The following is a 15,346-nucleotide window of genomic DNA, read 5'->3' on the forward strand; positions in this document are numbered from 1 at the left end:
TATTGACTGAAAGTACAATGTCTGTTCATTAAAATGTAGGTAAATTGACTGTTCTTTTATAAGGGAACTATCTTAAAGAATATAAGAACATAGCCAAAAATACTTTTTAAAAAAACCTAACTAAAAAAGCCTACCTATGTGTGTTTAAATTATTTTAAATGTTTAGGAAAACAGGAACTCGGATAATACAGAAACGAAACACATGTATAGAGGTCCTCCATAACCACAATTCAAAGTATCTGGGGTAGGCGTCACAGTTTCCAAAGCATTCACCCTTTTCTAATCCTCACAATAGCCTTATGAAGTAGGAAAGACATCGTTTTATTTGAAGCTACAGAAACAGGCCCACAGAACTAAGTAAATTTTGAATAGTTTCAAGCTAGTAAAGGTAGAATAAAAACTAGAATTTAGGTCTTCAGGCTTTTCAATAAGTGCTACTTCCAATTTTCCACTTTGAAAATTAGTGTAAAAGTAACTTGAAAACCTAGGACTTTGTATTTTTTTTCTAAATCATGCTCCAATTGTCATACAATTACCTACATATTGTAAGTATTCTTAGGTTTATGTCTTGACTATGTAAGAAGAGTAAATATTTCAAGGATAAGTAAGTTCAGGTCATCCTACATTGTGAAAGTCATTTATTAAAAAGAAAACGAGGAGGATGGGAGACAACGGGAAGGAAAAAAAACTAGAAAAGACTTCAGTATTATCTTATTAAGAATATTCAGCAAATATTCAGAAGAACCTGGAGCTCCCAGAGAAACAACTGAGTTTGTGAGGTCTTTAATTTTATAAAGCCTATAATGATCTATACCATACTATTATAAACATAAATATTTACTTCGTATGCTTACACAGTCCTGAAATTATGAGAAATAGCTTCTGATAAGTACAGACATTATGTTAGGTTATCCAATTCACTCTTCTTCTAAAAAGTTTATTTAGAATTTCCCACTGCTTTCAGATTTCTTAGGGGAAATGGGCGTACATCCATTTAAATTATCTTATTATCTCAGAGGCCTGTGCTAGGGCCCTTTTTCCAATGAAACAAATTTTCACTTTGCTATCCTTGCTGCCTCATTCCACCACTGAGTTCAGCCTAACTCAAACTTTTCCTATTGCCTACCCTGAGGACCACTGATGATACAGCTATCAGCAAATGTTAATGTCAATAAACACAAACAAGAGAAGCTTGTAAACAATGGAAAGTCACTATGGACATGAGCACATTAAAGGCAGTAAAGAAACGTGTTTATTTTTGCATAATCTATCCACCAAATTTATTTAAATCTTCAATTACCAAATTAGCTACACTGAAACCCAACTGTATAGATAACATAATATAAACATAAAACCCATATATTGATACATATATGATGTCACATTGATCTTAGCAAACTATTTCTTTGGGGGGAGGGTAGTAAACATTATTTACATTTAGAAAATTATTGATTAGCTTTTGTTTCTTTGACGAAGCTTCCTGGTCAATTAAAAATTCCACCCAAAGGAAATACTGCCAAGACTGACTATGCATGTATGAATATTTAAATGTAGAGTTAGTACCAGTTTAATACCTTTTATCTTTAAATGCTAATTTCTCCAATTGGCTTCTCCAAATTATATCATCCTCTGTCTTATTGAAGAACATCAGCTTCACCTTCCTTAAAAAAAAAAAGAAAAGAAAAGAAAAAGAAACAGCAACAACTCAAAAAGAACTATTTCAATTACATTTAAAATATGCATGAATTGATCTAAAAGTAAACTAGCAAAAACGTTTTTTAGTGCAATTAGGTAACTAAAAGAATCAAAATAAAAAGAATTGTGTTTATAATATAGCTAGGACTTGAGGAGGCAGAGTTAAGAAATGAATGAGAGAATGAGAACATGTCTATTAAGGTGCACTGAGGAATTAAACAATTTAGAATACCTTGTACTAATCTAACAGCCTCATAAAGGATAGTAATTAAAGATAAAATTACATACCTGAGAGTGGATATATTGGTCAAAGCATAATTCAGTATTTTAACCATTGGTGTGAAGCCTGTTCCAGCTGCCAATAAAAAGAGATCTTCTAATTCTTGGAACTGGGATATTTTAAAATTGCCCTCAGGATTGCTTACGGAAACAAAATCTCCTAAACAATAAAATATGAACTAAATCAGAAAAAAAAAAATCAGGGAAACTGAGAAGGCTACACCTAGCTGAATTTAGAACACTGGTGAGTCACAGGATGAATACTTAGCTTTCAGACCCCATCTTAGTATTTAAGATAGTATGTAAGGAGTTTTAAGAGTATTCATTAGGCCCCCAAGTATGTCTGGATTATATCACTATAATCAAATTATTAAGGTTTTATTTCGCTCATTTAATTACACAGTTAATTTCCCAAACCATCTGGAGTCTCTAATTTCCAAACTACTGCCAAGTATTTAAGTACAAATTACCAATAAAAACAGGCTCTACACAGATTGCTAAATTAAGTTATAAGCACCTAAAAAGCATAGTCCATGTCTCCCTGTCTTGCACAGTACAGAGTAAAGGTATTTTCTACTTACATACTGATTCTTTTTTTGTTTTTAATCCTCACCAGAGGACATGTTTATTGATTTCAGAGAGAGAAAGGAAGAGAAATATCGATGTGAGACAGAAACATCAATTGGTTGCCTCCTGTAATTGCCCCAACTGGGATCAAACCTGCAATCTAGGTATGTGCCCTGACCAGGAATTGAACCCACAACCTTTCTGATGTACAGGACGATGCTCCAACCAACTGAGCTACCTGGCCGGACTACATATTGATTCTTAACCATAGTAATAAGACTAGTAGGAGAGAAAATGGAAGTAAAAATGTATTGCAAAATCTTATGTTAGTAAATGTGCTCACTTCACTTCCATCAAATCTTTTAAAAGACCAATGTATTAAAGCAAGAAGAGTCTGTTCTTAATTCACTTGTATAAAAACAAAGCAAGTTCAGAAACTGTACTTGGAGCATGCTACTTCACAATATAGAATCAAAATAGCTGAGAAAAACTATTTTCTGAAATGCAGTTGAAATAACCACTACTAGTATGTACCACTCATATAAGAGAACTGCCTTTAGGACATTTCAGAAATTTTCATTGTAATTTGAAAAATAAAAAATAAAGCTGTCCATATTTTGAAAAACAATTTGAATTTTTAAATGCTGGATCTTCATAATTTTTCCTTTATTTTCTATAGCAAGATAGTAAGAATCTTGCAGTAATTGATTAAGTAAGTGTTAGAAGTAAAAGAGCTCCTTGTTACAGTTTGAAAGGGACCATAAGATCAGAATATCCCCAGGATATTACCAGAAAAGCTTCACAGAACAATCCTAACTTGGTAACTTTTGTCCACAGTCCAGTCCTTCCAACATCATTTCACTGATTAGACTTAGGCAATGTACCTGTTGCTAATCAAGTTCACAAGAGATTCAAGTACACATGCCAGAAAGGTCACTGACTTCCAGCCAGGCTATCTGCATCTACTCACCCGAAAATTACACATCCCATTTAGGGCATCTCATTCAGTTGACACTTGATAGGCCAAAACAATCACATAAAAGTTGCTTGGTGAACATAGGATTGAACAAAGTGGATAACATTATAGTGCAGTTTGTTTGGGACATAATGAGGCTGCAGTTATCACTACCATGCCAGCATACATGCCTCTAAGTGAAACAAGTGTGCGTGCCATGTCTAGCCCTGTGGATAGAGGTGAAAACACACTGATCCTGAGCTGCAGGCTTTCCTTTTCCATGTTCTAGGCTCACTCTCCACCTTGCTCTGCTCACTCAAGCTCTAAAAACAGGCTACAATAATGCTGGTTGTTTCCACTTGCTGTATTACAATCACGTGTCAGTCCTTCACAAAATAGATACCATCACTAGATTTGTGGATATTCCAAAATTCTTTAGGTTCCCATTTATAGTCAATATTTTGATTTATGTAACCCAAGATGACTCATCACATCACTGCATAAATATTTCTAAGCTTAACTTTCAGAAAACAATGTAATTTTTTTATTTCCAAATTTTAGTGATCTACCTCACTGTTACTCCACTGTACTTTAATACTGCCTTAAAAAGGGGAAGAACACTTTTACTGTTAGGCTCAGGCAGTGAAAAACTGAAGGCATAGAAAAAGGAGTAAAAGCAGAAAGAAAATTCTCTAAACCTTAATCAATTTCATTATAGTCTTTTTAGTCATTCTTTCAAAGTATATTTATTGGGAGCCTTTTATGTGCCAAGTGCCATGCTAGGTGCAGGAAATACAAAGATAAATAAGACACTCTACCTTTAAATTCCAAATCTTGTAAAGAAGAAATATTATTTATTCTTATCCTAGAGCTATGAACAACGTGTTAGGATTTGCAGGAGTTCAGAGGAGGAGGGGAATGTTCATAGAAGAAGTGATATTTTTGTTTGGTTCTTTAAAAAGGGCACTTTATAGTTGATGGGCATCCTAGGTGAGGCAACTCCGAGGTGAGGTACCTATGAGTGAGTATGCCAGGCTTGTGGAACTCTGAGTAGCACCAGGATCTGTACACTGAGAGATGAAGCTGGAAAGATCATGAAAGTATTTGTAGGTCACGCAGGGGACTTGATCAGTTAGGTAATGGAGACTCAGCAGAGGCTTTAAAGCTGCAGAGCAACATGGTAAATCTATTCTCAGGGCAGTTTGGAAAAAGAAGTGGAAAATTCAGATAAACAGAAAGAAAAAGACCCCAGTTAGAGGCAACTAAGAGAGACCAGTTAGAGGCCAAGAGAGAAATGATGAAGGCTTGATCTAAGAGGGTGGCTGAAGGGACAGAAAAGATTAGAAAGTCACGGGGAGGTACACTCAACAGAACACAGTACCTGACTGGATTGGGAGGAAGAAAATGGGAAGACTCAAAGATGGCTTAAATCTCCAGATTGGGTCAAGAATGAACAGTGAGTGATGCTGCAAATAATAGAGATGAGTATGGAGTAATGATAGGTTGGGTGGGACAAAGAGAACATGATTTTGGTTGCAGACATGTTGAGTTTAAGATATCTGATAGACTCCCAGATGGAGATAACTAGAGGGCCGTATAACATGTGATCCAACCTAGAACACAAACGGGGTAAACAAACAAACAAAAAAAACCAAACATAAAATACTAACCAATCTGAAGATGATCAAGCTCTGGTGTAAAGAGTCCAGCAGGATAGATTTTGATCAGAAAGTAGATGTATTTATTATTGGGAATAACTGGTTCCTTAAACTCTGAGAGTAAGGAATCAGATACAGGTGTATATGGCTTCACTATTTCAGTACCTAGAAAAAGTCATGACAAAGAAATTCAATTCTAAAAATCTAAAAAGCTCTGAATGAAGATAAAACACACAAATTTTATGATGCAATCAATCAGTCTATATTAAAAACTGTAAACCTAATGTTTATATAATTCTATGGTCTATGTGTGTATAGTATAGATAGTTATATACCCCGAGTTAATGTGAGCTGAAATAATTTTAACAAATCAATATTTTATCTATAATATAAACAATCTGTTTTTATTAAGTGTGGCATATAATTGGGATTTATGTTAATAAACTCTCAGACAATCATCTCTTCTATCAGCATATAAACTTTGTAATAAGCCACAAAAAATGGCATAAAAAGTTTTCACAGAGACTTAAGTAGGTACTGACATAATTTTAATTATACGTAAGTTTTTCACAATGGTTACTGATCATTTATTTGGGTTTGAGAAAGGGAAGAATTTCACATTTTACTTTATACATTTTAAATTGTTTTAATGTTTAATATAGTATATACTGCTTTGGTAACTGGATGAAAAGAATATTAATCCAACTACTTTTAAGAATAGTTTTTTCAAAAATATATATATTTTATTGATTTTTTTATAGAGAGGAAGGGAGAGGGGTAGAGAGAAACATCGATGAGAGAGAAACATCGACCAGCTGCCTCCTGCACACCCCCTATTGGGGATGTGCCTGCAACCAAGGTACATGCCCTTGACCGGAATCGAACCTGGGATCCTTCAGTCCGCAGGCCGACGCCCTATCCACTGAGCCAAACCAGTTAGGACAAGAATAGTTTTTAAAAAGGGTAATGTTAATATTTCATGTTATAATAAAAGCGTAATATGCTAATTAGACGGGACAACTTTCCGGACGAAGTCCAGGTCCCAGGTGCCTGCCAGCAGCCGGAGGGAAGCCCAGGTCCCGGGTGCCAGAGGGAAGCTGGTGCTGGCAGCTGGGGGAAGGAAGGCCTACTGTTGTACGAATTTTGTGCATCGGGCCTCTAGTTTCATGTTATATTTTTAGCTGGCCAAATTCCAAAGAGAGGGGAATCATCACAAATTTGCAAGAGCACAATACTACACATGGCTGCTTGATATATACAAAATGAATGTATTTGTAAATTACACTGCACTGGGGAAGATACCAGTTATTGAATGATGACGTGGCATTAGATGATGACGAGAGAGACTTCATAGTGCCATCATAACCAACCACCTCCACCAGAGCCTGACTGGGAGTCTGTTAGATTGATGGCTGGAAACACCTTGACTGACATGAGAATGTTACATTTTGCAGCTTCAAAAAGCCAAGAAAATGTTACACATCAGTAAGAAGGGTATTTAAAACAAATAAATGAGGTAATTTTAGGATGAAAAGGAGAGAAAAAGACTTCACACAGTAAGGAATTTACAGATCTTATACTGGTGGCACAGATAAGGAAATAATTTATAATCATTCACTCATCTTGAAATTTTATAAATTCAACTTTGTAAATGACAAGACTGCAAGTGGCTTCTAAGAGATGCTGGTATGTTTGCAGGAGTTGTCTTACGAGGGGCATTTGTGCACTCCTGCACCTTTCCTCTAAGGCTTGGTTAGTAATAAATGACGGACCCATGTCTGTGACTAGTGGCAGTTTCTTTGTTCCATGCAATACTATGGCATGGCTGTGGTTCCAACATGCAGAAGCACTGCATCCCCAAACCTAGAATCTGGCCATCCCTAAATCCAGCTGCCCCCAAACACTTAGCAATAATCTAAATGGGTGCTTTCTAAAGAGACTGAACTGTTTTTGAACAGCTTATAAAAGAAGAAACTGTCCCTCCAAAGACTCTACTTGCCTTACCTGTAATAGTTAGCTTGAGGTAAACATGTTGCCCAATTGGCACCTGAAGGTGAGTGCTTGGTGGCAGCATCAAGCAGAAAAGCTTCGTATCATGAGTGGCATCTTCCTTGGAAATTAACTGGCACTTTCTGTAGTACAAACCTAAAAAGTGATTCATTTTCTCTTATTGATGAATAAGTTAAGTAAGAATAATACTAGACCCATTAAGTGAAAGCACAAACTCAGTTTTTGCTCTTTGGTTGAGCTTGAATTTCACTAAAAGACCTATATGTTTTAAAAATTTATCAGTACTTTGAAAATTGTGTAGTGTTAATTTTTTCCATTTTATTTCCTGAGATATCTATTTTTCAAAACCTGTTAATACTTCTATAATTTGAAAATAAATTTTATAAAATAAATGAGTATTATATTCCTCATGTCTATTATAAATGTCAAAATTACATTCTAAGTAATTAAAACCTAATTTATTTCTTCTTAAATTCACTCTTTTTTATAATTCCATTTTAAAGCCTTATTTTAACCAGTTATATAAATTGTAGATGTGAAAAATATTTGACAAGAAACAAAGTTACATTGTAAATTCTTTTCTTACAGAATTGAGAAGTTCTGAGACTCAACTATTGAATCTTTAACAATATTAGCACTACTAAATAACTTTAGAAATATTTCTTTGATAAAGACTGGAAAAATATACATTTCTGTGTCTCTATGTTTATACTATACATATGTATTACACACACACACACACACACACACACACACTAGGGGCCCAGTGCATGAATTCGTGCACCGTGAAAGGAACTGTGGGCCGCAAGGCTGTGGTGGGCACAGGGGCGGGTCTCAGCCTATCCTCCGTGCCCCCACCCGGCCCCTCCCGCAGCGGCCCCCAGTCCTCTGTCTGCCAGCAGCCGTGTTCCCACTGCCACCACCGCTCCCATGGCCTGACGGCGCCAGCCCCGCTTGCACCCGCTGATGGCACAGAGCGACTGGGGCTGGCACCAGCAGCAGGTGTAAGCGGGGCTGTCGCTGGCAGTGAGTGTGAGAGGCAGCTGCCGGCCCTGATCAACCCTCAGGAGCAGGGGGAGGTGGAGAAGCCCTGTGGGGTGATCTGGGCTAGCAGCTGCCACTCGCACCCATTGATGATGCCGAGTGATCGGGGTCGGCGCCATGCACAGGCAGTGGGTGTGAGCAGCGGCTCTAGCACCGGTAGTAGGTGTGAGTGGGGCCAGTGCCAGCAGCAGGTGCAAGCGCCTGGTGGGACCGTGGTGTGCAGCAGCAAAGAATTTTCAGTAACCACCAGAGGCTCGCCCCGATGACAGTGACCGGTGCCCCGCTTTGGTCTGGCACCCTTGCTCACTTGATCCACCATCCCGCTGTAACTGATACCTGCCATGTTCTGCGCACGCCCCCTGGTGGTCAACGCATGCCATAGCAACCGGTTGTGCAGTTGTTCGGTTGTACAGTTATTCTGCTGTTTGGTCTATTTGACTATACTAATTTCAACATCTTTCCTATAAAAGGCTGCTATCATTTCAAAAGAACATCTTAACTATAGATTCTAAAAGTTTTAAGAAAAATTTAAGAAAGTTTTCCTATTTCAATTGGACTGAGGACAGAGAAAGCTATAGCTGACACAATATGAGGAAAAAGGAGTAGAAATCAGATGTACTGCAGTCTGGACAATGCCATTATTTAAGTTTAAGAGTCAGGTTTTTGGCTCTGTAAGCATAGACAATTACACAAGAAAATGTCAAAGTAAATTCTAAATTTGACATGAGAAGACACTGCATTAAAAGTATTCAACTTACATGTATGTTTATTTTCAAAGTAAAATTCCTTTAGCTAAGAAATTTCAGTAGGAGGAAGCCAGTATACTAATCAATAATTTAAGTTATCTATATTGAAAACCTAAGTACCATGTGATGGACTAAACATTTAAAGATACTGACATCAAGTTAATCATTATACTTTGATGATATAAATATTCAGCTTTGCTACAGTGAATAAAATAATCTACAGCCTGGCCAGTGTGGCTCAGTGGTGTCAACCTATGAACCAGGGTATGCAGGATGCAGCCAATCGATGATTCTCTCACCATTGGTGTTTCTATCTCTCTCTCCTTCCCCTTCCTCCCTGAAATCAATATAAAGATTTATTAAAAAATATAAATTTAAGAATAACGAAGTGCCATAACATAATTCAAAATGATTCATTTTTAAAAATATCTACAGCTTTTATTCTGGTTTAAGAAGGGAAAGGAAAAATAAGGAATTATTTTTGTTAATTTATTCACATATATGCAAATATCCCCTAAATTTTGAGTCATTTAACAAAGTAGGAAACCTAATTTACTGAAAAATGCATTCCTGGCTCCAATTTCAGACAAGAAAGCTAAAGCTACCTTATGGTGGTTCATACCTCAAGGAGAAATGTATGGCTGGGATAAAGAATTCATGGAAAGCCTTGGGAAATTACTGAGAAGAATAACTGAGCAATATTCATTCTATTTCCAAATGGAGGTCAGCCTTGGTTCTCAATATCATTTATTTCTTGGACTTGGCTTTTATAATGGCAAGATATTTCAATTTCATAATATCTCTTTTCATTTTATTGTCTTTTACCTAATCTCTTCAGGTCTGTTAGATCATACTGTTATTCCTTGACATTCTCCCTCCCAACCTAATACCACGAAATTCAGAACTCCTGCTCTGGTAAAATGAACCTATTTAACCATTCCCACACATGGCTTACTCTTCTCCCCTCTAAAACCTGCAAAATACCTACCACAGTAAGTACCAGTAACAACAATTTGAAGCTCTACCTGGAAAGACTTTCACAGTTTTTGTAATTTTTTTTGAAAGCTACTTTCAAAACATTGCTTGAAATCCACCTTCTTCAGTGAGTCATTCAAGGTTAAATTCATCTGCATCTGTTCCCTTGAGATTACCTCAGAATATGCTCTATTTGTACTATATAATGTGCCCTTATCAGCTTGTTTCATTATAAGAGTATTCTTTTAAAAAATTTTAGAGAGAGGGAGACATCAATTTGTAGTTCCACTTATTTATGCATTCATTGGCTGACTCTTGTATATGCCCTGACTGGGGATCAAATCCACAAGCATGGCATATCGAGATAATGTTTTAGTCAACTGAGCCACCCGGCAGGGCAAAAAGTATTCTTCAATCTCATATTTTGTGTACAGTTTTTCCTCCACCTGGGAAAATAATTTCTGATGCCTTTGATTTATTTCATAACACAGTACCTAAAAGAGCCTTCAACACATAGTAAGTTCTTAAACTATGGCTACCTGATACTTTTCTGAAAATTAAAATATTATCCACAATCATCTATAATAATAAAAGCATAATATGCTAATTAGACCGGACGACATTCCAGACAAAGCCAGGGCCCAGAGGGAAGTCCGGGTCCCGGGTGCCAGAGGGAAGCCAGTGCTGGCAGCCGGGGAAAGGAAGGCCTACTCTTGCATGAATTTTGTACATCGGGCCTCTAGTATTTATATAATTTTAAATATTTAAAGATGGTAAACTGAATACATGCAGTTAGTTCCTTCTAACTCCCCCACACCCCAAATAAAGGCAAAGATGTTTTTTGTGTGTGTTTGGTTGTTTTTTAAGGCATAAACCGGCAAGGATAGAAGAATGAAAATTTTAAATAGCAACAAAATTTTGCGAGCTGAGAAGCCAAAGGGATGATTAATAACTGACAGGCGCAATAAAGCTAAATCCTAAACTAGAGAAGTACAGAACGTCAAGAATCAACAACCCATTTGTAATACAAGATCCCTTTAAGGCTCAGAAATTGGCAGGACCAAATACCACTGGATCAGAGGCAAGGCAGAGCTAGAACCACTCTGCGGATAGAAAGTTCATTTAAGAAGCTTAGATGCCCTCCCACTCTCAACTTTCCTGAAGTCCTCCCCTATTTAGCACAGTCACATAACTGAACCTCTCTTATTCTGGCAAAACATTTGAAGCTTGCTCTCCAGAGAGGGTAGAACATAGGACCTCTGAATTTGGGTTTATGTTATAGGCCAAACTGTGTCCCCTTCAGTTTTCATACGCTAAAGTCATAACCCCAGGTCCCCAGAATGTGACTGTATTTAGACACAGAAAAAGAAAATTACATAAGTTTACAGGCACCTAGCATTTTTCCCCCACATGACTTCTGAATTTCTGAGTGCAAGGTAGGAGAATGTTCACTCTGGAGACTCTGACAAAATAATGGCATCAGACTTTCCCAAAGAAATGATCAGCCATACAGTGAAAATGTTACTGTCAACAAGTCACACCTATATGCACAGTTTCCAATCAGCTTTTAGAGTTCCACCCTGAAATATGAGCAGATAGTCAAGGATAAACAGACATTCAAAGAAAGCATCTAATATTAAAAACAAAAAAAACCCACAAGTTTTTCTGTAAGTGTGGCTCAATTGGTTGAGCATCACCCCATGCACGGAAGGGTTGCTGGTTCAATTCCAGGTCATGGCACATACCCAGGCTGCCGGTTCCATCCCCCTAACCTAGTGCATATGGGAGGCAACTGGTCGGTCTCTCTCTCTCTCTCTCTCTCTCTCTCTCTCTCTCTCTTCCCCTTACTCTCTCTCAAATCAGTAAAACATTAAAAAGCAAAAAAACAAAGAAACTTTGAGGACACAGAGATTTCAGAGAAAAAAACACTATGGTAATTTTTAAAAACGTAAGAGAAGCTAATTAGAATAGGATACTAAAACAAAGGAACAAAAATCAAGAGGTCTTAGCAGTTAAAAATATAAGAATAGAAATAAATAATTCAATAAAAGAACTGGAAGTCACAGCTAAAATAAAATCTTCCACAAAGTAGAACAAAAGGACTAAACTGAAAATAAGAGAGAAAAGAAAAGATAATTAAAGGACTGGTTAAGGAGGTTTAAAAAAAAATACTTCTAGAAAGACGAAACAGACCATGTAGAAGAAAAATCAGGGTCATTAAGTTTCCATAACAAGGATTAGCACAAAAGGATGGATATCCTGCCCAAAGAATGAAGAGAGACCCATACTAAGGCATATCAAATTGTGAAACTTCTAAACATTTGGAACAAGGAGCCAATCCTACCAATTTCCAGAGAGAAAATATAGTGTGTTGACTCTGAGAATTCATTAAGTAGAACATAAATATGAACGCTTTTCTATAAATATGTTATACTAAGATAAAATGCTTAAAAAATAAAGGAAGATAGGAAGTGAACGAAAAAATGAGATGAAGAAAGGAGTAAACTGAGAAACTGGTTTAGGTAAGCAGAAAAACAATAAACATGACTTTTTTTAATAGAAAAAAAAAGATGAGCATACAAGGCATTAACTTAAACTTGTTTTGGCACCTTTTATGAAAATAAACCTGAATGGTTGGGCAGCCTTCTAAACACAAGTGGCTTCTCCATTCAGGTATCATTACCTAATGACTTCATGTTATGCCTAAACATTAGATAGTAGAATCTGAAATTTAATCTGTTAAAAAAAAAAAAGTGCCCCATTTCAACTTCTTTTTTTCCCCTTTTATTGAATTTATTGGGGTGACAATGGTTAACAAAATTATAAGGGTTTCAGGTACACGTCATCTGTACACCGTACTGTGTGTTCACCACTCCAAGTCAAGTCTCCATCCACCACCATTTATCCCCCCATAACTTCCTATAGCACTCCCCCTCACTCTCCCAGCAATCACCTCACTGTTGTCCATATCCACGAGTTTTTTCTTTTTTGCTCAATCCTTCCATGCACACCCCTCCCCTATTTCAAATAGAAGGAGATACAAGCAAAAGCTCATCCCAAAGTGGCCTTTCACGCTCTGAAACAAATGTGCCAACACAACAATTTCTTAAACACAGGACTCAAAATAACAGCACAGCATACCTGTATCTTTCTTTGGAATAAGTGAATTATGATTCTCCAGGGGATGACCAAGACATTCCCAAGAAGTATTCTCCTTTTTCTTTAGGACAATCTCTATCTTTCCCACATTCGCAACAACCCGCACTGAAAAAATATAAATTTCATTTATGTTCATTAATACTAAATATAAAATTTTACTTTAAAACCAATCTTTCTCAAACAATCCAAATGTCCCAATCTGTATGAATGACACTGATAATTAGTAAAATAAATACAATTTTGTGCACATATTCATCAAAATTTTTATACCTTATATGATGTTAGATGCTCAACCACTGAGCACCACTGGCTAGACAGGTTTAATTTATTTTAAATTTAGATTAATGTCTTTCAAGCTAATTCACCAAGGACCAAACTACTATGTGTTGCTAATTTTCATATAAGCTCAAATATAGCCATGGCAACTACTTAACATATACAAAAAAGGAGAGGGCTGATATATACAAATCAGCCATTGAATGGACCCATAAAAGCAAATATAATTACACATTTAGTAAGGATCTGAGGGGTCTTGTGAGTGAACTCAGTAGACCAATAATGAGGCTAATAAACACAGGAACCGCCTCAGTAGAATGAGGCCCTATAAAGTGCATGTGAATCTTTGATAATTAAAGTCTTATACATTGTCTTTATTTTTGAATGATTAAAATAGTTTAGAATAAATGGGTAAATAAACTATAGACTTTCATACACTGATTAAATTTTATAAATTGAATGTGTTGAAGACCTGAAGTATATGTCATTTTGTCTGTAGTAACAATCTGTCTGTTCTTCCTCACCATAAACACAAAATTTCATAGCAACTTAAAAACTTCTTATGATAGTGAAATGAATTCAATTTAATAAGCACTGATCTGAAGCTTACCAAACATAAAAACACGGTTTGTGACTTTAAAGAGCTAAATTTATGCAATTTATAGCTACTCTGTATGGTATATAGAAAAGGGGAGACAGACCCAAGGTAAGGTATTCTGACAGTACTTTAAAACAAGAATACACACACACACATACACAAACACAAAATGGATTGTTATTAAGCCTTAAAAAAGAAGGAAATCCTGCCATGCAACAACATGGGTAAATCTGGAGCGTGTTATGTTAAGTGAAATAAGTCAGACAGAGAAGATGAATATGACATGGTATCTCTTCTGGTGGAATCTTTAAAAAACAACAACGGTGAACTCATAGAAACAGCGACGGGGGGGGGGGGGGGGGGAGGAGAATTGGGAAGGGTATAAACTTTCAGTTATAAGATGAATAATCTGAAAATCTAAAGTATAACATGGTGACTATAATTGATAATACTGTATTGTATAAATGAAATTTACTAAGAGAGTAGAATGTGTGTTTTCACCAAAAAAATAAAAAGTAAATATGTGAGATGATGGATGTTAATTAATTCAACTGTGCGAATCCTTTCACAATATATACCTATATAAAATCATCTTATTGTACATATTAAATGATTTTATTGATTTAAAATAAAGCTTAAAAAATCCCAAGAAACCAGCACTCTATAACGAGTCTTCTGTTGTTAAACAGCTGTGTAAAATCTACATTGTGTATTTATATGCAGCAATATTTATAATTTAATATACTTTATCAACATTAAACATCCAAAAAAGAAAAATTTATCTAGTCTAGAACAGTTCTACAAGCTGAATGTCAGGAGTAGGGCAGAGATAAGGAAGGGAGGAAGGGAGGGAGGGAGGGTGGGAGGGAGGGAGGGAGGAAAAATAAAAGGGAGACAAATTTTTTTTCTAAGGAGAAGAAAAGGTAAGAGTAAAGAGATAGAAGGAACAAGGGGAAAGAAAAAAGGTGGGGGGGGGGGACCTGAAATCAGAGGGAGAATATATTTAAAAATTAATGCATTTATCTAAAAAAATATCACATCTTTATTTTGAAACAGGAATAAAAATATGAAAAATAAAACAAATGCTAATTTCCACCTCCTTCATATGTAGGTATGTATGTATGTGCATATGTGTATATGTATATATATATACATAATTATTTTTTGGTAAAGCGTACCAGAAAAATCTTCTTGAATCGCATGGCTTAGCTCTGGAAAAGAAAATTTATATATTTAGTTAAAACCCAGTAACCCCACTTCTAGGAATATATCCCAAGAAATCTGAAACACCAATCAGAAAGGATATATGCACCCCTATGTTCATAGCAGCACAATTTACAATAGCTAAGATTTGGAAACAGCCTAAGTGCCCATCAGCAGATGA

The 15,346-nt window shown here is 36.2% G+C and overlaps 1 protein-coding gene across 3 annotated transcripts in view; it reads right to left on the reverse strand.

Moving 5' to 3' along the window:
- LOC307105508 (cytochrome b5 reductase 4) overlaps positions 1-15,346 on the reverse strand; it is a 66,640-nt gene that overhangs the window by 10,827 nt on the left and 40,467 nt on the right. For 2 of the 3 annotated variants that reach the window (XM_079781337.1, XM_079781336.1), the window contains 6 exons: positions 15,141-15,173; positions 13,071-13,193; positions 7,159-7,299; positions 5,167-5,319; positions 1,984-2,134; positions 1,575-1,661 (listed from right to left, as the gene is read on the reverse strand). In XM_079781337.1, the coding sequence (XP_079637463.1) occupies positions 1,575-1,661; positions 1,984-2,134; positions 5,167-5,319; positions 7,159-7,299; positions 13,071-13,193; positions 15,141-15,173 (688 nt within the window). The remainder of the gene's footprint in view (positions 1-1,574; positions 1,662-1,983; positions 2,135-5,166; positions 5,320-7,158; positions 7,300-13,070; positions 13,194-15,140; positions 15,174-15,346) is intronic. The other variant, XM_079781338.1, reaches the window with a different exon arrangement.

Source organism: Cnephaeus nilssonii (assembly GCF_951640355.1).
Source record: "Cnephaeus nilssonii genome assembly, chromosome: 9".
Lineage (NCBI taxonomy): Eukaryota > Metazoa > Chordata > Mammalia > Chiroptera > Vespertilionidae > Cnephaeus > Cnephaeus nilssonii.